The 23,663-nt window shown below is 44.5% G+C and overlaps 1 protein-coding gene across 1 annotated transcript in view; it reads right to left on the bottom strand.

Moving 5' to 3' along the window:
* dnah5 (dynein, axonemal, heavy chain 5) overlaps nt 1–23,663 on the bottom strand; it is a 274,534-nt gene that overhangs the window by 181,080 nt on the left and 69,791 nt on the right. Inside the window, exons 32-43 of the mRNA XM_056286379.1 lie at nt 19,080–19,227; nt 18,693–18,785; nt 16,284–16,483; nt 13,311–13,464; nt 12,638–12,801; nt 10,104–10,260; nt 8,065–8,277; nt 5,959–6,183; nt 4,642–4,814; nt 2,992–3,062; nt 1,898–2,005; nt 1,026–1,213 (exon numbers count right to left, since the gene is read on the bottom strand). Coding sequence (XP_056142354.1) covers nt 1,026–1,213; nt 1,898–2,005; nt 2,992–3,062; nt 4,642–4,814; nt 5,959–6,183; nt 8,065–8,277; nt 10,104–10,260; nt 12,638–12,801; nt 13,311–13,464; nt 16,284–16,483; nt 18,693–18,785; nt 19,080–19,227 — 1,894 coding nt within the window. The remainder of the gene's footprint in view (nt 1–1,025; nt 1,214–1,897; nt 2,006–2,991; nt 3,063–4,641; nt 4,815–5,958; nt 6,184–8,064; nt 8,278–10,103; nt 10,261–12,637; nt 12,802–13,310; nt 13,465–16,283; nt 16,484–18,692; nt 18,786–19,079; nt 19,228–23,663) is intronic.

Genomic DNA, 23,663 nt, shown 5'->3' with positions numbered 1-23,663 from the left:
CTTGAGACGGGTCCTAAGGGTTTTGTGCTGGATATGGGTGGGCGTAGGGAGCGTGTCACGCTTGATAGGCTTAAACCGGCGCACAGGGTGGCAGGCGAAGTTGTGTTTCCGGCCCAGGTTCCCCGTCGGGGTCGTCCTCCTTCCAGGACCCTGGCAGTGTCTTCACGGGTTCAGCGTTCTGCTTCTCAGCCGGCTTTGGACTGTTTCACCTACTGTTTCGGCTGAGGGACGGCGCAGGCTGCTTAAGCCTCCAGTGAGACACTAATTTTCTTTCCAGGAGTCCCTTCTGGGTGTTCGGTGGGGGGGGGGGGGGCTGTGTGGCGGACACTAGGGGCTATGCCTCTCACCCAGCAGGACTGTGAGCTGGGGGCGTGGTTTGCGTTCCCGGGCTCGCCGGTGCAGGGTTGTTCCTGCTGCAGTTGGTTTTTGGAGTTGAGGAATAAACATCAAACTCGCCTTGGTGTCCTGTGTTTTTCCTCATTCCTGCCACAATGTAACCATTATATTATATGAGTCTGATAACAAACACTAATATCAAAGATAGAGCACACATTTTTCTTTTAAAATGTGGACCAAAATAGACGGTCTGGGTCCATTTTATTTTTGTGTTCACTTGATCAAGTTTCATAATTCTTTATCAGTTGGGTTTAGCAGAGACTGTGTATTTAACACATGGTCACCCACTCAGTTTTCCGAAACCATCAATGGTGTTGCTATAAGTGCTCAACTAATGAGCGGAATATCAATACAGATGCAGGAAAAAAGTTTTAATACATAGCAGTAGCACGGATACAGGAAAAAAAGTTTTAATGCATTTTTCCTGTATCTGTGTTGATATTCCGCTCCTCATTAGTTGAGCACTTATAACACCATTGACGGTTTCAGAAATAAACGCTCTGTGTGTGTGTGTGTGTATACATATATATATATATATAGAAATTGTGTGTGTGTGTGTATATATATATATATGAGAAGCAACATGAACTATGTGAACTGTGAAGTAATGAAACTGTCCTGTCTCTAACCATGGTAAGGAAGATGCCAAACTCGGGGTTCATGTCCACATTGTCTCCATCGGTGAAGATGAAGTTTTTCCGTCGTTCTTTCTTGCAAGTGAGAACGATGGCGATCTGCTGCGCCGCCACCGACAGCACTGGGAGGTCAATGCGGTTGAATTCATCAAAACAGCCCCACGAACCAGACTGGGCAAGACCTGGACAGAAAACACTTTTTTTAAATTTAATTTTTTATTTTTTTGGATTTTTCCCCCCTTTTTGTCCCCAATTGTATCTGGCCAATCACCCCACTCTTCTGAGCTGTCCCGGTCACTGCTCCAACCGCTCTGCCGATCCGGGGAGGGCTGCAGACTACCACATGCCTCCTCCGATACATGTGGAGTCACCAGCCGCAGTGAGGAGTTTCGCCAGGGAGACGTAGCGTGTAGGAGGATCACGCTATTCCCCCTAGTTCCCCTCCCCCCCAAACAGGCACCCCAACCGACCAGAGGAAAGCCTAATGCAGCAACCAGGGAACATTCCCACATCCGGCTTCTCACCCACAGACACAGCCAATTGTGTCTGTAGGGACGCCTGACCAAGCTGGAGCTAACACGGGGATTCGAACCAGCGATCCCCATGTCGGTAGGCAACAGAATAGACCGCCACACCACCCGGATGCCCACACTTTTTTATTTTAAGCAGCATTAGAAACTGCACATCACTGCTACATTTGCAACTGTAAAACATCAGATATGATCCAACTCATTGTCATTGAAAGTTATGTTTCACTTTTTACAGCTCATCCAATTCCCCTAAACCCTGTGCCCCTTCCTACGGATAAACCCAGCTCCAAGTAACCCTTCTTAAATCATTTAAACTCTAAACGCTCCATCGTTTACCTTTGAATATCCGCCCCAGGCCTCTGAAGTCCATCTGGTCAGAACAGTTGAAGACCACAACGTACTTTCCCAAACAGCGTCCCATGTCTTTGGTAGTTTCGGTCTTACCTGAAAACAGATAGAGGTGTTTATCACAGATAGAGGTGTTTATCACATCCACTACTGAGGCTTGAAAACATTTTCTGATGGGAAAGCAAATGAAATATGTAGTTTCACCCTGGAGTCCCAGCACATTAAGACATCAATATTAAATTGGGACCTCAAATAAAATGAGCCTACAATTTAAAGCAGGTCCACTCCACTGACTCACACATAGAGACAAACAACCTTTGTGGTTTGCTCCTGAAAGAACAGCTGCAAGCCTTTTTCTCGCCTTTTTTCTTTAGATTTTTTTTAATTATGTAATTTTTGCTGTCTTAGCATTTAATTATTTTCTTCCATGTAGACACAACAAAGAATATGCTGTGCTAAACTGAGCCTTTGAATTGCAAAGATGAAGACATCAAAAACCCAAAACAAGGGCATCTGGGTAGTGTGGCGGTCTATTCTGTTGCCTACCAACACGGGGATCGCCGGTTCGAATCCCCATATTACCTCTGGCTTGGTCAGGCATCTTTACAGACGAAATTGGCTGTGTTAGTGGGTGGGAAGCCAGATGTGGGTGTGTGTCCTGGTGGTTGCACTAGCGCTTCCTCTGGTTGGCCAGGGTGCCTGTTCGGTAGGGAGGGGGAACTGGGGGGAATAACGTGATCCTCCCATGCTCTATGTGCCCCTGGTGAAACTCCTCACTGTCAGGTGAAAAGAAGGGGCTGGTGACTCCACATGTATCGGAGGAGACATGTGATAGTCTGCAGCCCTCCCCGGATCGGCAGAGGGGGTGGAGCAGAAATCGGGACCGCTCGGAAGAGTGGGGTAATTGGCCAGATACAATTGGGGGAAAAAAGGGGGGGGAATTCAAAAAAACAAACCCCAAATTATATCAAACAAGGGTTATCACAGTCATTCTTTCTGGCGTATCACCAGGGATCGGGATTTTGGAAAGCACAACATAACAAATATGTGCATGTTGGTGTGCTCTGTAGTGTCAGTCTTACCTGTCCCTGCAGGACCAGCAGGAGCTCCTCCCATACTCATACCTAGAGCCTGGGCAAGGGTAATGTAGCACCTGTAGCACCAATAGATATAGGCAATCAAATGTGCATAATCATGTGCAGAGGCACATGTGCACACACAACTTACACTTGTGCAGATTTTAATGTTCAGGCAATATACGTAATGTGTTCCTACCCCAGTCACAAGCCATAATCTTTCTGTATTGCACTAATATAGATTATACAATAAAATACATTATATGATGTATGGATTATATATCATATATCATATGTAGATAGAATACAGATATGGCAATGTCTGAACATTTTTATTTGAGGAGCTTGCTGGCGACATCTTTCCTCAAACAGACTAAAAAACATGTAGAGTAGAATAGAAGGGAAAAGAAAAACAACTACACAGCAAAAACAACAAAGGAAACTTTTTCCCGCTAATTTCAGTTTATGTCTGAAGTTAGACGTCCAAGGAAAACAGCGAGGTTTCAACAGATTATGCACCCTTGTTTTATCTCGAATTCTCTAATCCATAATTCATCCAGCACCCATGTATTTTTGATGCCAGAGCGTGTGCGCTGAATTCTGAGCGGCCAGATCACGTGGAGACGATAGTCAAGGTAGAAAACCATGTTAAGTAAACACGGCAATGCATAGAACTGGAAAAAGAAACACCAAGATAGCAGTTTTTAATTTTCCCCCAGTCCTGTTGGCAGGAAACTACAGATAGATGGAGAGAGAGAAGCGAGGGAAAGATGGAGAGAAAAACTAACAATGTATTAGCAAGAGGGAGAGCAGATTCAGCAGGTGTGACAGGCAGCCAAGGCGGCTCTCCATCAAGCAGAGGAGGCCGTCATGGAGTCAGGCTGGCCTCAGCGCCTGGGGCCAAAGGAGCAGCATGCCACTTCTCAGGAGACATGCTGTCTGATGTCTGCTGGTGGCTCCCTACCACTGTCTCCCCTCATCTCTCTCCTTCACTGTCTCTCCTCATCTTGTTTCATTCTGTCCCTCCTCATTTTGCTCCCTCTGTTTCTTCTCATCTTTCACTCTGTCAAACTATCTGGTGGTGTACCTCTCTCTCTCATCCCCCCTCTCTTGCTCTCTCTCTCCCCCTCTCCCTCCCTCTCTCTCCCCCTCTCTCTCTTGCTACCTCTCTCTCGCTCTCTCCCCCCTCTCTCTCCCTCTCTCTCGCTCCCTCCCTTTCTCTCTCTCTCCCCCTCTCTCTTGCTCTCTCCCCCTCTCTTTCAGTGCCTGATTTTCTCTTTCTATCTCCTCTTCTCTCTTGCAGTCACACTTGCCAATGACGAGGATGAAGGCCATTCTGCGCCCATCTTATTTTTACTCGTCCCACCTGCCCTGCTGTCTCTCTTTCACTGCTTCACATAAGCCAACTCTTTATTGCCCTCTGCGATGGACTCATAAACCCAATGACCAGCAAAAAAAAAAAAAAGAAGCGTTTAAGGGTATTGACCAATTGTCCACATTCTACACCACAAAAATTCACAAGTCAGAAATTCTATTTTCTTCTGTTTGTGTATGGTATTGTGCATACGTGTGTGTGTGTGTGTGTGTGCATGCATGTGTGTGCATGTGTGCAAGTACCACATGCCTGCTTGTGCAATCATGTGTGAACCCCTCTACCTGTCAGTCAGTGGTGTAATGACAAGCCTGTCAGTGCAACCCAGGAATTCATTTTGGTAGACAAAGCCCACATCCGTGATGCTGATTGTCATCTTGTCTGAGTCCTCATTGAAATAGAAACGGCACTGCTTCAGCCACTCGAAGTCACCAGCGCTCTTGACATGCAGCCGGCACTGGAGGATGTGTGTGTGTATGTGTGGTAGAAAGGGGAGAGGGGTGATGTGAGGGTAAGAAAAGAAACCAGGACAAGGGGAGGGGGATTGGGGTAAGGGGTGGGAGAGGACGAGGAGGGAGGAATGAGATAAAAGGGGCATGAGATGATGGGAAGGTAAAGTTAAAGGGGAAAAAAGGAGGATAAAAAGGGGAGAAGCATTTGAGGGGAGGGTAAAAGGAGAGAGGCGAGGTGAGGGGCAGGTCAAGTCAACGAGAGAGAAAGACGGAGAGAGAAAGATAAGGAAGGGTAAAAGAGGATGAAAGGAAACAAGGGGTGTCGTGGGTTGACAGGAGAGGGAAAGGGAGGGGGAGTTGTATTGAGTAGTGAAGGAAGAGATGGGGGGTTGGGGTGGGTGGGGTTAAAGAGGTGAAGTGAAGCAAATGGACCAGGCAGCAGGGTGGAACAGAAGTTTGGAGGGGGATGAGAGGAAGAACAGAGAAGGGGATGGAGGGCGAGAAGGAGGGAGCGCAGGGAAATTCAGGTGAGAATCAAAGATGAGGAGGGCCATGAGGAGGGGGACAGCCAACAGGGGTTTTGGACAATGAAATGAGGAAGAGGAGAGAAGCGGGGAGTGGAGGGGATAGGGGGTGGGAGATATAGAGAACAAATTGGTGAAGGGGGAAAAAAGGAAAGAATAGAGAGCAATATATGAATACAACACAAGAAATTCATCTGTCAGTGCTGCAGGGGCAAAGTCCAGAGGGATTAAATAATGAAAACAATCCAAAACACCTCCACAATAGCTTGCTCTCCCATCTTTGAAAACAGAAAGGCAATTCATGGTGCCTAGAGGGGGGGCTTCTTTCTATGGGCATGGATAATACCTAGCTGTGATCAGAAGAGCGTTTGAAGACCATTATCAAAGCAAAACGATTCTGTGGGAATGAACTTATTCTGCTACACTCTCCAATTGTTGCCAATTCAGTATAGTGGTAACACAAACGGATATGGCAAAGAATAGGGGCATCTGTCTCAGTGTATGAGAACCATATTCCCCAATGAGGTGACATAATGTCAAATACAGTTTCACTGAGGGAAACATTTGACATATTTGTTGGTCTATCTGTCTACTGAGTACATCCTATCCATCAAGCGCTACTCACCAGGTCATCAAATATGTCTCTCTGGTGAACATGGATGGTGATGAGGGTCTCGTACTTGGTCCTTTCCACATCCCCCAGATCTCTTGTGGTCATGTCAATCAGAGTGTTTAACAGATCCAGGAAGAGCTGGTTGGTCTTGGCCATGATCCGGCGGTCGTAGCGGGCATTAGTTAGAGCCTCCTCTGAGTCCCTCGTCCAGATCATCTGGACACCCAACAGGCCCACCTAAAAATAAAGGACAACGTTATAAAGCAGTTCTCTCATTTTATGACAATGCATAAAAATACAGTGACAATTAAACCTTAGACGCTGAGCTGCAGCACTGTTACCAAAACCGTCCATCCTCTGTACATGCATAGATTCAATTCAGGGCTAGATCAGGATGGAGTCTATCCCAACAGGCATTGGGTGGAAAGCAGGGAGACACCCTGAATGGGTCTCTAGTCCCACACAAAAAGGCACTCACAGATCATCCACACTTACGGACAATTTAGAGACTCCAATTCACCAAGCTTTAGAGTGCATGGGAAACCCATGCAAATGTAGGAGAACATGAGAACTCCACACTGAGGGGCTGGAACTGAACCCAGGGCCCGCTTGCCATGAGGTCACAGTGGTAACTGCAAAACCACCGTGCTGCCCAAACCATGGAAACCATACAAAATATATAATATAATATAATATAATATAATATAGGCACTTAACTGGAGCTGAGCATAGAAAAAAAATAGTTAAGGATGACAAATCATCTTGGAAAGTTCATATATTGGCTATCCATGACCTCTGAAGAATGACTGAAGAAACACTGGCAGTTAACATCAGAGTTCCCTCGGTGTCACAGCATTTTTGTTTTTTTCCTACACTCTATCATCCTTCATGAAGCTATCCGCTATATATCTTATGTATAGATATTATAAATGTATTAGTTATAGCTAATTGTCTCTCCAACTTTCCAAGATGTCACCGCAGCACCAACAACCAGATTTATACAGTTAGTCAAATAGTGATTCACGCTAGTTTGGTGTGGCAGCAGTGTTACAACACTTCACCCTAAAATCTGTTACACATAAATTCAGGCCTCAGGTCTTCCTTTGACTTTGTCATGGCCTTACTACACAATAAAAACAGTTGTCATTTTAATAGAATCAAGGAAACAAACATTTAAGACACAAACACTGAAATTTTTATAAAGGTTTACCATAAAAGACTTTCAATGTAGTCTATGACCATCTCAACAGGCCTGTGTATTTGGTTGAATCATGATCTTCTTACTCCTATTTAGTTTCTTTATTTTTATTTTTTGGATTCCCCCCCTTTTTCTCCCCAATTGTATCCGGCCAATTATCCCACTCTTCCGAGCTGTCCCAGTCACTGCTCCACTCCCTCTGCCGATCTGAGGAGGGTTGCAGACTACCACATGCCTCCTCCAATACATGTGGGGTCGCCAACTGCTTCTTTTCCCCTGACAGTGAGGAGTTTCGCCAGGGGGACGTAGCACGTGGGAGGATCACACTATTCCCCCCAGTTCCCCTTCCCCCTGAACAGGCGCCCCAACTGACCATAGGAGGCGTTTGTGCAGCGATCAGGGCACATACACACATCCGGCTTCTCACCCACAGACACGGCCAGCTGCGCCTGTAGGACACCTGACCAAGCCGGAAGTAACATAGGGGATTCAAACTGGCGATCCCCGTGTTGGTAATCAGCAGAATAGACCGCTACGTTACTCAGACGCCCACTCCCATTTAGTTTCTTGTTGTCCATTGTGTCCAGCTCAATGTATTTCTTTTTCTGGGTTGCAGAATGTCTCATCTATTATAAAATCTTCAGGCTCAACTACATCACCCAAGAAAAGGTACAACCCACAAAAGATGAAAAGGGAGCAGCCAGTCTTAGCTAAAAACGAAGCCGAGCATAGTATGAGAATTAGTACAGTTAGGTTATCCTTACAGTACGTAGGTGGTAGTGAAAGGTAAATGGAGAAACCATAATTTTATACAAATCTATACTGTCCGTTTTTGTGATCAAATTTATATACTAAAATAAGCTGGTGGTGGCAATCTTACATACTGTAGTATGCCTTTAACCTATTTTTGACTAAACCACCTGAGCAGGGAAGGAGTCGAGGAATTCGATGAGCTGGAAGCCGGAGTTTTGGATGGTCAGGGCAGCCTGCCGGATCACCATGTGTAAAGACCTCTGGGATTCCTTCAGCAGTGCGTTGAGCCAAACCTCTACGTTGCCTTCAGCCATAACTGGACGCTCCAATTCCACCGTCTCCCCCTCCCGCGACGATATAGCCAGGATACGGTCGTATATCTGAGAGAGAAACATACAGTGATTTGTTTTATTACAATCACAATTTGCCTTTTTCTGTTTCATTTGAGTATGTTCATGAGGAGGTGTCCAGAGTAAAGGTGTTTGAAAATTGGGAAGAATTCCCTTGGAGCTAAAGGACAAGTTTTCTTGTCTACTCTATTAAATAAGAGATATCAATATCCATTTTTACATTTAAAAGAGATTTTCAATATAACCACAGGAGCCTAATATTCTGATCTATTCAGTTTGATCGGAGTTCTTGCCCTTTCTTTGTAAGAAATGATCAGAGGGGTGACAGAGAATAACAAACACTGCATCTATTCTTAACTTGTTGGTAAGCAGTAATGAACATCACGTTCAGAACACTATGAATTTTGTGGATAAGGTGATGTTATGTTTATGATGTTACGTGTCTCTCCACATGCGTTCCTGTTGATGAAGCAGTGGAGGTAGTCCATATGAAATTACAAAACGACCCCACCCTTAGCAATAAGTCCACCCTTAACACTGACCAAGTGTGTCTCTTCCTGAAGCTGTGTCTTTAGTCCATGTACTTCACATACAGGAGGCAGTAGTATAGGCAGAGGCATGATTGTGCTATGGGTTCCCCAGTCTCACCTACAGAGGCCAACTTGTTTATGGACGAAGTGGAAAAGACGGCTCTGATGTCCTATCCAGGGGCACCACCTAGCCATTGGTTCAGATTTGTGGATGACACCTGGGTTAAAATTAAATCTCAGAGTGTACCACATTTCACCGACCACATTAACGCTGTGGACAACTACATCAAGTTCACCAGGGAGGATGTGAAAAATGACAGGTTAGCTTTCTTAGACTGTGAAATTGCTATTGGTGATGATTGTTGATGTTTACCATAAACCAACACATACTGATCAGTACATAAGGTTTGACTCTCATCATCCACTAGAGCACAAACTAGGAGTCATCAGGATGCTGTACCACTGAGCTGACAACATCCCCACTGACACAGTGGCCAGGGAAGGGGAGAAATCCTCCATTGAACAGGCTTTGTTTAAGTGTGGTTATCCTAACTGGGCGTTTGTCAAAGCCAGGTAGACGCCAAAACAGTACACCAGCCAATCGAAGAGAGGAGAAGGACAACAGCTGCCTAAGTATAAACCAGTGGTGATTCCGTATGTGGCGGGAGTGTCGGAAGAGTTAAGAGGTGCATTTTCCAAACACCACATCTCACTTGCTTTCAAACCCCAAAACACGCTGCATCAGAAATTGGTCCACCACAAGGATCGGGTCCCCCGGCACAAACACTTGTACATTGGGGCAACCAAACAGACGATGGCCAAGAGGATGGCATAACACAGGACAACTAACACGTCAGGCCAGGACTCTGCAGTCTACACCCATCTACAGGCCAGTGGCCACTCTTTCAAGGAAGAGGATGTGCACATCCTTGATAGGGAGGCTGGTTTGAACAGGGAGTCAAAGAGGCCATCTATGTGACGAGGGAACGACCATTCCTGAACGGGGGGGGGGGGGCTCAGAGTACATCTGTCACCATCATACAATGCTGTGATTGCAACTATTCCCCAATCCTCTGTGAATAGTATACATGGTCATTGAAACTCTAGTTAACGGTAATTTGCATATGAAACCGATCTTTGTTTTCAGTTGTTATGCCACTGTATTTTTTACAAGGGTGGGGATACCTGCAGTCAGTCGAGACTGAAGAAATCACTTAGATAAGTGATGAGATGTTTCTCTCGATAAAAGTTGTGTCCAGATGAACTGATTCAACGCTCTGTGAAACACAGCAGAGAGCATCATGAACTGAAGAATGAGCAACGAACCTTGTCATGGAAGCGGACACACTTGATGTTGTCAAAAACGTTGAGGAGGTGGGCCTGGATGGTGTGGGAGTCAGAGGCTTGGCCGAGGATCTCCAGCAGGGCGGGATCAGAGACGAAGAAAAACCGAGGAAACAGCAAGCGCTTCTTCTCCAGGTAGCTGTTAGACAAAGTAGTAACCAGACCAACAATACCCTACCTCTTAGCAGCTTGACAGACACCGGAACAAAACAAAAGAGATACAGCCAGCAATATGACATGTTGTTAAATAACTTGTGCAATGCAACAGCCCCTCACACTTACTTCCTTCCCCGAGGATGATTGGATGGTGTATGACAACACAATAAGTCAATGAGCATCATTTTGTAAACAAAAGTTAAAGAATAAACTTGGTTTCTTACAAACTGGGTTTTAGTTGCGTAGTTTTTGCGTATTGGTTATGATCTCATTTTATTCATAGGATTCATTCTGGAGATTTTAGAATAGGGACCACCACCAGACTCAGCTTTAAAATGGCATCTAACTGGGCAATTTAATGAGTCGTAAATTTGTCCTTTCAACAATATTAACGACAAAAAAAAAACCTACTGCTCCCCCCCTGTGGGCTCAGTGTTCCTCTGGGGTTGCGGTGTTTTGGGCTCCGGCCAGCTCTTCTCTTGGTCATGGGGTGTCTGCATGACTGCAGGGCCTGTGGGTGGCTGCAGAGCCTGTCTGCTCTGCTCAGAGGCACTACGATAATTTTTTACATTTTCATTTTTATTTTGATATACTTTATTGATCTCCGTGGGGAAATTATTCTCGGCATTTAACTCATCCTAGCTGTGTAGCTAGGAGCAGTGGGCAGCTGCCGTGCAGCACCTGGGTGAGGACCCACTGAGGCATCTTGCCATGCCTCAGTCAAGGGCACAGACAGGATTACTAACCTTAACATGTGTTTTTTTTTATATTGATTTGCCAGTCTCAGACACCATATTTTTTTGGGCTTAATCCTTTGCACTCAGTGGTGGACTTTACACACTCACAGGTGGACACGTCATATGCACATACACACTACTAGCATCTGCCTCACACACTTCCTGGAACACTCTCTGGATTACATGTTTCTTCTTAGTACTTTCTCCCCCCTTTTTTTCTGTCTTCTCCTTTATTGCTATAATCGCTATCCTAAACTGATATCAATAAGTTCAATTTAATTATGTTTTGTCGAACACATGTCAGTGTCTGTTTTTATGTCAATGTCTTATTAGATACATGTTTGGTTTTTTTTTTCGTTTCCAAGTTTCCTTGTTTCACTTGTGGCGATTGTCCCCTCTTGGGGAAACGATGCTGGTTGGTTGGTTGGTTAGCTGATCAAACACGCTTATGAAGGAGACCGGTGGCAGCTGTAAATCTGTAACAAAAAAAAACCCTGTGCTCTTGTCATCCCACAGATCATCCAAAGGACGGAGTGATTGGAAGCAGTTCTCGGTAATTAATAAAGGCTGCCTTTGCAGGTGGAGAACCTGAACCCCACTTTACAGATTTACTCTGTTTAGAACACATTGGCATGCAAATTCCCTGTGTTGTACGCCAAGACTGCCAACAGCACAGGTAAAAAGAAAACAAAAAAACAAAAGAAACATATCTTGCACTCGTGTTTTTGCCCAGTAAGACACCATAGTAGAGCTGAGTCTAGTGGTGGTCCTGAATCCAACATCTTCACAATGAGTCTGATGAGTAAAATTATGTCAAAACCAATATGCACATTGCAAAAACCATGAAAATAAGACCCAGGTTATAGAAACAAACAGAATTATCCTTAAAGCTAAAGAGAGGCAGCCAAAGTATCAAAAAATTGGCTAATGAAAAATTAAAAAGACCTTCTTTTCTGTATCAAGTAAATTTCAGAACAATGAAATCTGAAACAGCAATTGCACATAAAACAGAAATTTAGGACTGACAATTAACTTTTTCAAACAGATATTTTCTTTCTATTGATTCTGGACTTTATCCATCCATCCATCCATTATCTGAACCGCTTGTCCTGCTCTCAGGGTTGCGGGGATGCTGGAGCCTATTCCAGCAGTCATTGGGCAGCAGGCGGGGAGACAACCTGGACAGGCCGCCAGGCCATCACACAGGGCCCACACACACACACACACACACACACACACACACACACACACACACACACACACACACACACACACACACGCACACACACCTAGGGGCAATTTAGTATGGCCGATTCACCTGACCTACATGTCTTTGGACTGTGGGAGGAAACCGGAGCCCCCGGAGGAAAGGTTGGACTACCCTGGGGCTCGAACCAAGAACCTTCTTGTTGTGAGGCGACCGCGCTAACCGCTGCGCCACAGTGCTGCCAGAATGTAAAACATGTTCTCTTATTTATTTCCTATCCTCCTTTTCTCCATTCCCTCCTTCCATCTCTCTATCTGTCCTTCTTTCCTCCCTGTGTGCTTTTGCATCTGAAATTGCCTTCATGTTCTTCCAACATATTCATCATGGCTTTAGTGGTGCATCTGATGATAACTCACCCGGTGAGGGACTTCTGGCATATCTCCAACTGTTCTAGAAGGTGAGGAAGCAGCTGTCCCATAGTTTCGTCTCCCACACACGACTGCACCACGTTGGGCATCTCGTGGGCACGGGTCATGATCTTCACCCAGGACTTGTCAATGTTGGAGAACCGCTTAGCTTCCTACAGGAGGCGGGACACTGGGTTAATCATGCTGATTTTCAAACGGCAGTTAATGCCACTTCCATATACTGCAAGTCCAGTCACCGTGGAGTTCACTGAAGGAACATGTTTATAGACTGAAGTGGAAATATCCACACGCCACCTTTAAACAAAGCACTAACTGGGGATTGTCTCAGTTCGAGAGCCATGCAATGCTTTTTAAATGTGACACAATTTGAGTTGTCATCAGTAATCAAAAACAATAAAAAATAAAAACACAGAAACCTGTAAATTTAAATTGTATTAAATTAGCAAAATCATTACTGGCAAAGCAATATTACTAAATGTCAGGTTATCTGTTTATTCTGAGTTCTTTAATGAGTTGCTCATAAACCTACTTTCCAATTTAGTCAGATAATTAATATCTCATCCAATCTTAGTAATATCCAATATTAATAAAATATGTGTGCACTGATAGTTTTGATACAAAATATAAAGCAATAAGAGAAAAACACTGATATTTAATCTACTTTCGGCAGCTGTTTGGCGATGTCTCCCCCCACAAACACGGCCTCCAGGTAGATCCAAAGATTCTGCACGGTCATCCAGTTCTCTATGATGTCGGTGGTGTTTGACAGATTCTGCACCCACTTCTGAATCTGGGCCTTAAATGGGGTGTTGTACCTGTGCAAGATCACATGATCGTTTGGTGAGATTATATCGGGATAATGACCTAGAATTGTAGGACACAAGATTACACATGATTATAAATTTAAAGAGGACTGCATGATGTAGAAGAGGCAACTACTTGTTTCAGCACGTGTCTTTGCATGCACTGTAATGTATATAATAACCAGATTACAACAGGTTATTTATTATTCAACAAAATAACATTTAATACATGATATGACAGCAGTTTTAAGGATGCAATCTATTTGCATTTTGTTGCATCCTATCCCGTCTGTCACTCGAAGAATATTGCTCTGTGCCAGTCTACTCAAATGTACTGGGAAGAGCAAGTGATCAAGGAGCGACAATCAGATTTACTGTTCAGATTTTCATATCATTATGGGCAATATTGCTCTAAGCAGAGTAATCCAGTAACTCCACTTCAAAATGGAATAAACCTGGTCCATTGTGAACTGATGAACTACAGTAATAACAGTCCATTCATATATATATATATATATATATATATATATACACTACCGTTCAAAAGTTTGGGATCACCCAAACAATTTTGTGTTTTCCATGAAAAGTCACACTTATTCACCACCATATGTTGTGAAATGAATAGAAAATAGAGTCAAGACATTGACAAGGTTAGAAATAATGATTTGTATTTGAAATAAGATTTTTTTACATCAAACTTTGCTTTCGTCAAAGAATCCTCCATTTGCAGCAATTACAGCATTGCAGATCTTTGGCATTCTAGCTGTTAATTTGTTGAGGTAATCTGGAGAAATTGCACCCCACGCTTCCAGAAGCAGCTCCCACAAGTTGGATTGGTTGGATGGGCACTTCTTTGAGCAGATTGAGTTTCTGGAGCATCACATTTGTGGGGTCAATTAAACGCTCAAAATGGCCAGAAAAAGAGAACTTTCATCTGAAACTCGACAGTCTATTCTTGTTCTTAGAAATGAAGGCTATTCCATGCGAGAAATTGCTAAGAAATTGAAGATTTCCTACCCCGGTGTGTACTACTCCCTTCAGAGGACAGCACAAACAGGCTCTAACCAGAGTAGAAAAAGAAGTGGGAGGCCGCGTTGCACAACTGAGCAAGAAGATAAGTACATTAGAGTCTCTAGTTTGAGAAACAGACGCCTCACAGGTCCCCAACTGGCATCTTCATTAAATAGTACCTGTTAGAGCCTGTTTGTGCTGTCCTCTGAAGGGAGTAGTACACACCGGTGTAGGAAATCTTCAATTTCTTAGCAATTTCTCGCATGGAATAGACTTCATTTCTAAGAACAAGAATAGACTGTCGAGTTTCAGATGAAAGTTCTCTTTTTCTGGCCATTTTGAGCGTTTAATTGACCCCACAAATGTGATGCTCCAGAAACTCAATCTGCTCAAAGAAGTGCCCATCCAACCAATCCAACTTGTGGGAGCTGCTTCTGGAAGCGTGGGGTGCAATTTCTCCAGATTACCTCAACAAATTAACAGCTAGAATGCCAAAGGTCTGCAATGCTGTAATTGCTGCAAATGGAGGATTCTTTGACGAAAGCAAAGTTTGATGTAAAAAAAATCTTATTTCAAATACAAATCATTATTTCTAACCTTGTCAATGTCTTGACTCTATTTTCTATTCATTTCACAACATATGGTGGTGAATAAGTGTGACTTTTCATGGAAAACACGAAATTGTTTGGGTGATCCCAAACTTTTGAACGGTAGTGTATATATATATATATATATATATATATATATATATATATATATATATATATATATATTCATCCATCCATCCATCCATTAACTGAACCAATTATCCTGCTCTCAGGGTCGCGGGGATGCTGGAGACCATTCCAGCAGTCATTGGGCGGCAGGTGCGGAGACACCCTGGACAGGCCACCAGACCATCACACTGTGGGACTGTGGGAGGAAACTGGAGCCCCCGGAGGAAACCCACGCAGACACAGGGGGGAACAGGCAAACTCCACACAGAGGATGACCCGGGATGACCCACCAAGATTGGACTGCACCGGGGCTTGAACCCTGGACCTTCTTGCTGTGGGGTGACTGTGCTAACCACTGTGCCACCGTGCTGCCACTGTGCCGCCATTTTTTTTCTCTCCCTCAAACAGAAATACAGCAATTGATACCAAGAACTACACAACTGTCATTTTCTGGTTTAAATCCAATAATGCCTCTCTAATCTAAAATGTTGAGATGCTGAGATTTAAGAAGCCTTTGACATAGAAAAACCATATACATAAGGTGTGACTTCAGGAATGTTTGGAAATATGTAGGCTATTACAAGGAAGAACTTCACTTTATTTTGTCATTGTAGGTTACAATGACATTTGTTTTCAGCATTTAACCCATCCTATTGTATAGGAACGTTGGGCAGCTGCAGCACCTGGGGACCAACTCCATTTGTTTTTCCTGTTGTATTGACTTGCTCAGGGGCACAGACAGGAGTATTAACCCTAACATGCATGTCTTTTTGATGGTGGGAGGAAACTGGATCACCCAGAGGAGACCCACGCAGACACGGGGAGAAAATGCAAACTCCACACAGAAAGGACCTGGGACAGCCTGGGGTTCGAACCCAGGACTTTCTTAACAGCGCTTAACCACTGGGCCATCCTTAAAAAGGTCAACTTTTCTTTGTACAGATTTAACCCATGGTTAGGCACTGAGGCAAATAGATTACCTTATGCTTTCTTGTTGTTAGTGCAAACTGCAACTGTTGCTTTATCAACATTGTACACAGTACTGGGTCTACTGATAAGAAGTCTTTGGAAGTGCTAATTCATAATCATCCTGTTTTCGTGTACCTGTTGCTCATAAGAGACCCCAGCACCATCAGGCTGTCCTCCATACTGGCAATAATCTCTGACGTGCTGTCTCCTCTAAGAAGGAGCTCACCGCGGGTCTTGAAGTTCGCAAAAGTGAAAGTTTTGTTGTCCCACTCGGCAATTACTTGCTTCAGCTTCTGCTCAATGTCTCGCTCTTTCACTGCGCTGATGCAGATGTCCTGATGTTAGGAAACAGGCTCATCAAATTCACCAAACAAAGAAACAAAATCATCATCATCATCACCTGCAGCACTGGTATAATGTAAATACACGTTACAGAAAGACAGAATTTGCACCAAAGGATGAATTGCGGGTGGCTGATGCACTAAGACTCAAAGTTTCAGGTATAGATATGCTTTTCATTACATTGTGAGACAACAAAATTAATTATAATTAAGTTAATCATTATTATCATCACTCATCTTTTTCATCTAACATTATCATCATCATCATTACTTGCAGCAATAACATGAAACCACTCATACAGAAAGCATTAAGCTTACTTAACCAGAGATTTGTTCAGTGATTTGTGAGCTTATCTATTAAGGTGTCTGTCTATTAAGATGTCTGCTGGATTTAAAAGTCATAGAACAACCCTGCCATAGTACTATAAACGTGTCTATTGTTGATTCAATGGCCTGCATGAAAATGGCTGTTGGAGTTTAATTACACATCCATCTAATACCAAAAGTCCCATCTTATTCAAAGGTGCATACTTGACTTATTGTATGGATGACATACAAAACACGTTTGCTCCTTATGCACAGTCATGTATTTTAAACTTAAAAAGCAGATTCTTCTCATGTCAAAAATAAATTGGCACATGAGTCATTTATATACACTCACCGGCCACTTTATTAGGCACACCTGTCCAACTGCTCGTTAACGCAAATTTCTAATCAGCCAATCACATGGCAGCAACTCAATGCATTTAGGCACGTAGACATGGTCAAGACGATCTGCTGCAGTTCAAACCGAGCATCAGAATGGGGGAGAAAGGTGATTTAAGTGACTTTGAACGTGGCATGGTTGTTGGTGCCAGACGGGCTGGTCTGAGTATTTCAGAAACTGCTGATCTACTGGGATTTTCACGCACAACCATCTCTAGGGTTTACAGAGAATGGTCCGAAAAAGAGAAAATATCCAGTGAGCGGCAGTTTTGTGGGCGAAAATGCCTTGTTGATGCCAGAGGTCAGAGGAGAATGGCCAGACTGGTTCGAGCTGATAGAAAGGCAACAGTAACTCAAATAACCACTCATTACAACCGAGGTATGCAGAAGAGCATCTCTGAATGCACAACACATCGAACCTTGAGGAAGATGGGCTACAGCAGCAGAAGACCACACCGAGTGCCACTCCTGTCAGCTAAGAACAGGAAACTGAGGCTACAATTCGCACAGGATCACCAAAATTGGACAATAGAAAATTGGAAAAACGTTGCCTGGTCTGATGAGTCTCGATTTCTACTGCGACATTCAGATGGCAGGGTCAGAATTTGGCGTCAACAACATGAAAGCATGGATCCATCCTGCCTTGTATCAACGGTTCAGGCTGGTGGTGGTGGTGTAATAGTGTGGGGGATATTTTCTTGGCACACTTTGGGCCCCTTAGTACCAATTGAGCATCGTGTCAACGCCACAGCCTACCTGAGTATTGTTGCTGACCATGTCCATCCCTTTATGACCACAGTGTTCCCATCTTCTGATGGCTACTTCCAGCAGGATAACGCGCCATGTCATAAAGCTCGAATCATCTCAGACTGGTTTCTTGAACATGACAATGAGTTCACTGTACTCAAATGGCCTCCACAGTCACCAGATCTCAATCCAATAGAGCACCTCTGGGATGTGGTGGACCGGGAGATTCGCATCATGGATGTGCAGCCGACAAATCTGCAGCAACTGCGTGATGCTATCATGTCAATATGGACCAAACTCTCTGAGGAATGTTTCCAGTACCTTGTTGAATCTATGCCACGAAGGATTAAGGCAGTTCTGAAGGCAAAAGGGGGTCCAACCCGGTAATAGCAAGGTGTACCTAATAAAGTGGCCAGTGAGTGTATACCATGTTCAATAATATTCGTTTTAGAGTGGATGCTTAATAACCAATTATGATCTACAGAGGAATGTCTTCTTTAATATTATCAGTAGAATGTAGTACAAGACTTGTCAAGTTGCGCCAAACTATTCTTGTGTATACTTTACACAAAATTCCTGATTTAGATATTGAACATCTAAGTGGTAGAGCCTCTCCAGTATAGTTTCAATGACATTTCAAAAACAAAAACTTCAACAAGGAGAAGCAACAGAAAAGCAGTATTTTGGCTCTCATCATAGAGAAGCCTCCTCTGGTTTTGCAAACCATAACAGATTGCAACCTCTTTCTTACCTCAATCTCTTCTTTACACTTGAGCAATGGAGCCTCCATAATGTAGCGTAGTTTGAATGTATCGGTCTCGACCTCAAAGCCATGTCCAGTCACCTGGACAGACAAATCAATATTTTCATTGATCGAAGTGGGGAAATAAGGGCAGGTAAGCGGAAACAAACAAATGTGTGGCATACTGAACCAGGAACAAACTTGAAAAGATCAAACCACAAAAATGCCATATGAATAATCATGTCAACTCTAAAGACAGCTATTAGAGTTAGGAATGGATTTTGGCAATGATTTTCTAAGACCAGTATCTTGCACTGAATCTTGCAGTGAATCTTGTTTGTGTGTGTGTGTGTGTGTGTGTGTGTTTGCGTGCAATTATGAATTTTTTTACATCACCTCAGTGATCCGTTTCCAGTGGCGCGTCATCATGGCCTTATTAGTCATAAGCTCCAGCAGGGGGCAGCACTCACTGAATTCGTCAATAGTTTTCTTAAGGTCCAGGAAGGCCTGCCACTCTTTCAGGGCACGGGGCAGCTTGCGACACCTGAATGGTCAAAATGGCAATTAAAATGTATACATAATCCCGCAAGCTCCATGGTAAACACAATTTTTGATAATGCGATGCGATAGTAACCTTAGAGCTATGGTTAGGCTGAGGTCTATTTAGGCATGATACTTAGGCTCAGGGATTAAGATTATTAGTATAAACTTTGTTAAAAGAAACACTCAACGGTAGGGAAAGTGCTCAACAAATAAGGAGCAAAATAATCCAGTGAGTCAAGTAAATTCTTTATGAGACATTACAAGTTTAGGGTAAGGCTAGGATTTTGATTGTAACATAAATGTTCTGTCCCTACGACAACATCCTTTACAAAACTCAAAGTATTTTTAGCAGAGGAGGGAGGCAATGCGATCTCTTTTGTTGCTGCAAAACCTTTTATGAGCACAAATTTCATATGAACACTCACTTCCTTTATGGTTGCCAAGAGGACATCGATGTCTTAAGAAAACTACACACAGTCTCTACAACTTGTCATGAGAATCGCACAAAAATTTATTCAAAGCTAATAGTGGTTTCTCCCTCAGGATGTAATACCTGCTGCACATACATGCTGAACCACTAGCGTCCACACTTTCATGAGATTCAGCTTCGTGAAATCGATAACTGGTGTTCATTCTCTTACTCGCTCTTCGCTATATTCTGCTCTAACCTCTTCATTGTCCTATTGATTTCGCTATTTTCTGTGCTTATAGCTAAATTCATTAGTTTTCTTTCTCTAACAACTCTTGTGTTGGTGGGCAGCCTTTTATTCCTAGTCTGCTTACTAGCTTCAAGCTTAGCCTAGTTTAGCAGTTAGCCTTATTGCACTTGCAGTCAAAGCAGCCTAGTTAAAACAATGGTGTGCGGTGACTGTTCCACAGTTACACATAGGTTGTCTCTACTAGAGAGACGTGTCCAAGTGTTAGAGCAGCTTCTTTCGGCTAGGATTATGTTAGATGTGACGGGCACTCCAGATAATCTCAGCCTGACAGCTGGCCTGCTATTTTTAGCACTAGCTCAACCTCATTGGAAGATGCCGCGGAGTTTGTCTCTGTTGCCAGTGTAGGAAGGCTCGCAAGAGCAAGCCACCGGTCGTGTGGCCTGGTCTGCAATCGCCTCTCCTGCCTGCAAACTGGTTTTTGCCCCTCACCAGCCTTGTTGGTAGTCCTACTGGCCAGTGTGCCTCTCCCGCTCCTGTCAACAGAGTAAAGCAACGCATGGTAGTGATAGGAGACTCCATTACCTGTAATATCAGATTAGCTTCGTCAGCTTTGGTTCACTGTTTACCAGTGGCCAGAGTCTCCAACATAGAGGATAATCTTAGGTTGCTGACATCACGGAGGGAGAATCAGGGAACCCAGGCACACAGCACCACTACTTTCAGCAACATTGTTGTTCATGTCGGCACCAATTATGCTAGGATGAAGCAATCAGAGATCACAAAATCTAGCTTAGTCAGGACACAGTTTGCCAGAAAGATGCATCAGCATTGATTAATTGTCTCTGGTCCCTTACCCATAGATGTAACAGTAGGCTCACCTCAATGAACCGCTGGCTGGCTAGTTACTGTGATAAGCAGGGATTCAGTTTTGTTGATAACTGGCCTCCTCTCTGGGGCCACCCTTACCTGCTGAAAGTGGATGGCATTCACCCTACTCGGGATGGCACCACTCTTTTCTAGCAATATACACTCACCGGCCACTTTATTAGGCACACCTGTCCAACTGCTCGTTAACGCAAATTTCTAATCAGCCAATCACATGGCAGCAACTCAATGCATTTAGGCATGTAGACATGGTCAAGGCGATCTGCTGCAGTTCAAACCGAGCATCAGAATGGGGAAGAAAGGTGATTTAAGTGACTTTGAACGTGGCATGGTTGTTGGTGCCAGACGGGCTGGTCTGAGTATTTCACAAACTGCTGATCTACTGGGATTTTCACGCACAACCATCTCTAGGGTTTACAGAGAGTGGTCCGAAAAAGAGAAAATATCCAGTGAGCGGCAGTTCTGTGGGCGAAAATGCCTTGTTGATACCAATGGTCAGAGGAGAATGGCCAGACTGGTTCGAGCTGATGGAAAGGCAACAGTAACTCAAATAACCACTCATTACAACCGAGGTATGCAGAAGAGCATCTCTGAACGCACAACACGTCGAACCTTGAGGCAGATGGGCTACAGCAGCAGAAGACCACACCGGGTGCCACTCCTGTCAGCTAAGAACAGGAAACTGAGGCTACAATTCGCACAGGCTCACCAAAATTGGACAATAGAAAATTGGAAAAACGTTGCCTGGTCTGATGAGTCTCGATTTCTGCTGCGACATTCAGATGGTAGGGTCAGAATTTGGCGTCAACAACATGAAAGCATGGATCCATCCTGCCTTGTATCAACGGTTCAGGCTGGTGGTGGTGGTGTAATGGTGTGGGGGATATTTTCTTGGCACACTTTGGGCCCCTTAGTACCAATTGAGCATCATGTCAACGCCACAGCCTACCTGAGTATTGTTGCTGACCATGTCCATCCCTTTATGACCACAGTGTTCCATCTTCTGATGGCTACTTCCAACAGGATAACGCGCCATGTCATAAAGCTCGAATCATCTCAGACTGGTTTCTTGAACAGGACAATGAGTTCACTGTAGTCAAATGGCCTCCACAGTCACCAGATCTCAACAATAGAGCACCTCTGGGATGTGGTGGACCGGGAGATTCGCATCATGGATGTGCAGCCGACAAATCTGCAGCAACTGCGTGATGCTATCATGTCAATATGGACCAAACTCTCTGAGGAATGTTTCCAGTACCTTGTTGAATCTATGCTACGAAGGATTAAGGCAGTTCTGAAGGCAAAAGGGGGTCCAACCCGGTACTAGCAAGGTGTACCTAATAAAGTGGCCAGTGAGTGTAGATAGCTGTCTACATTGAGTTTGACACTAGGGACTTGTCATTCAGCAGGTTGCAGGTGATTAGAGAGCCTGCTAGGTTTAAATCTAGTGTGGATGTGGAGTCAACTACACTGCTCAAAAAAATAAAGGGAACACATAAGCAATGCAATGTAGCTCCAAGTCAATCACACTTTTGAGATATCAACCTGTCCAGTTAGGAAGCAACACTGATTTGTGAATCAATTTCACCTGTTGGTAAATTGTCTAATTTCCACCAGGTGGAAATTAGACAATTTGCAAGACAACCCCTATAAAAGGAACGGATTTGCAGGTGGTGGCCACAGACCATTTGCCTGTCCTCATCTTTTCTGGCCGATCTTTGGTTAGTTTTTCATTTTGCTAGTGCCCTCACCACTAGAGGTGGCATGAGGCGGTATCTGCAACCTACAGAAGTTGCTCAGGTAGTGCAGCTCATCCAGGATGGCACATCAATGCGTGCTGTGGCAAGAAGATTTGATGCGTCTCCCAGCACAGTGTCCAGAGCATGGAGGAGGTACCAGGAGACAGGCCAGTACACCAGGAGATGTGGAGGGGGCCGCAGGAGGACAGCAACCCCGCAGCAGGACCGCTATCTGGTCCTTTGTGCAAGGAGGAACAGGAGGAGCACTGCCGGAGCCCTACAAAACGACCTTCAACAGGCCACTAATGTGCAGGTTTCTGCTCAAACAGTGAGAAACAGAATGCATGAGGATGGTATGAGGGCCCGACGTCCACAATTGGGGCCTGTGCTCACAGCCCAACACCGTGCAGCCCAATTGACCTTTGCCAGAGAACATCTTGGTTGGCAGATTCGCCATTGGCGCCCTGTGCTCTTCACAGATGAGAGCAGGTTCACACTGAACACATGTGACAGACGCGAGAGAGTCTGGAGACGCTGTGGAGAACGTTCTGCTGCCTCCAACATCCTCCAGCATGACCGGTTTGGCGGTGGGTCAGTGATGGTCTGGGGAGGCATATCCTTGGAGGGCCGCACAGACCTCTACGTGGTAGCCAGAGGTACCATGACTGCCATTAGGTACCGGGATGAGATCCTCAGACCCCTTGTCAGACCATATGCTGGTGCAGTGGGCCCTGGGTTCCTGCTCATGCATGACAATGCTCGTCCTCATGTGGCCAGAGTGTGTCAGCAGTTCCTGTATGTCGAGGGCATTGATGCTATGGACTGGCCTGCACGTTCCCCAGACCTGAATCCAGTCGAGCACCTCTGGGACATCATGTCTCGTACCATCCGCCAACACGATGTCGCACCACAGACTGTCCAGGAGTTGACCGATGCCCTGATCCAGGTCTGGGAGGAGATCCCTCAGGAGACCATCCGTCGTCTCATCAGGAGCATGCCCAGACGTTGTAGGGAGTGCATACAGGCACGTGGAGGCCACACACACTACTGAGCCTCATTTTGAATCGTCTTGAAGAATTTCCACAGAAGTTGGATCAGCCTATGTTCTCATTTTCCACTTTGATTTTGAGTATGATTCTGAATCCAGACCTTAA

This window comes from Lampris incognitus, chromosome 9 (assembly GCF_029633865.1).
Source record: "Lampris incognitus isolate fLamInc1 chromosome 9, fLamInc1.hap2, whole genome shotgun sequence".
NCBI classification, from domain to species: Eukaryota; Metazoa; Chordata; class Actinopteri; order Lampriformes; family Lampridae; genus Lampris; species Lampris incognitus.
This window is presented reverse-complemented; position numbering and strand designations above follow the sequence as displayed.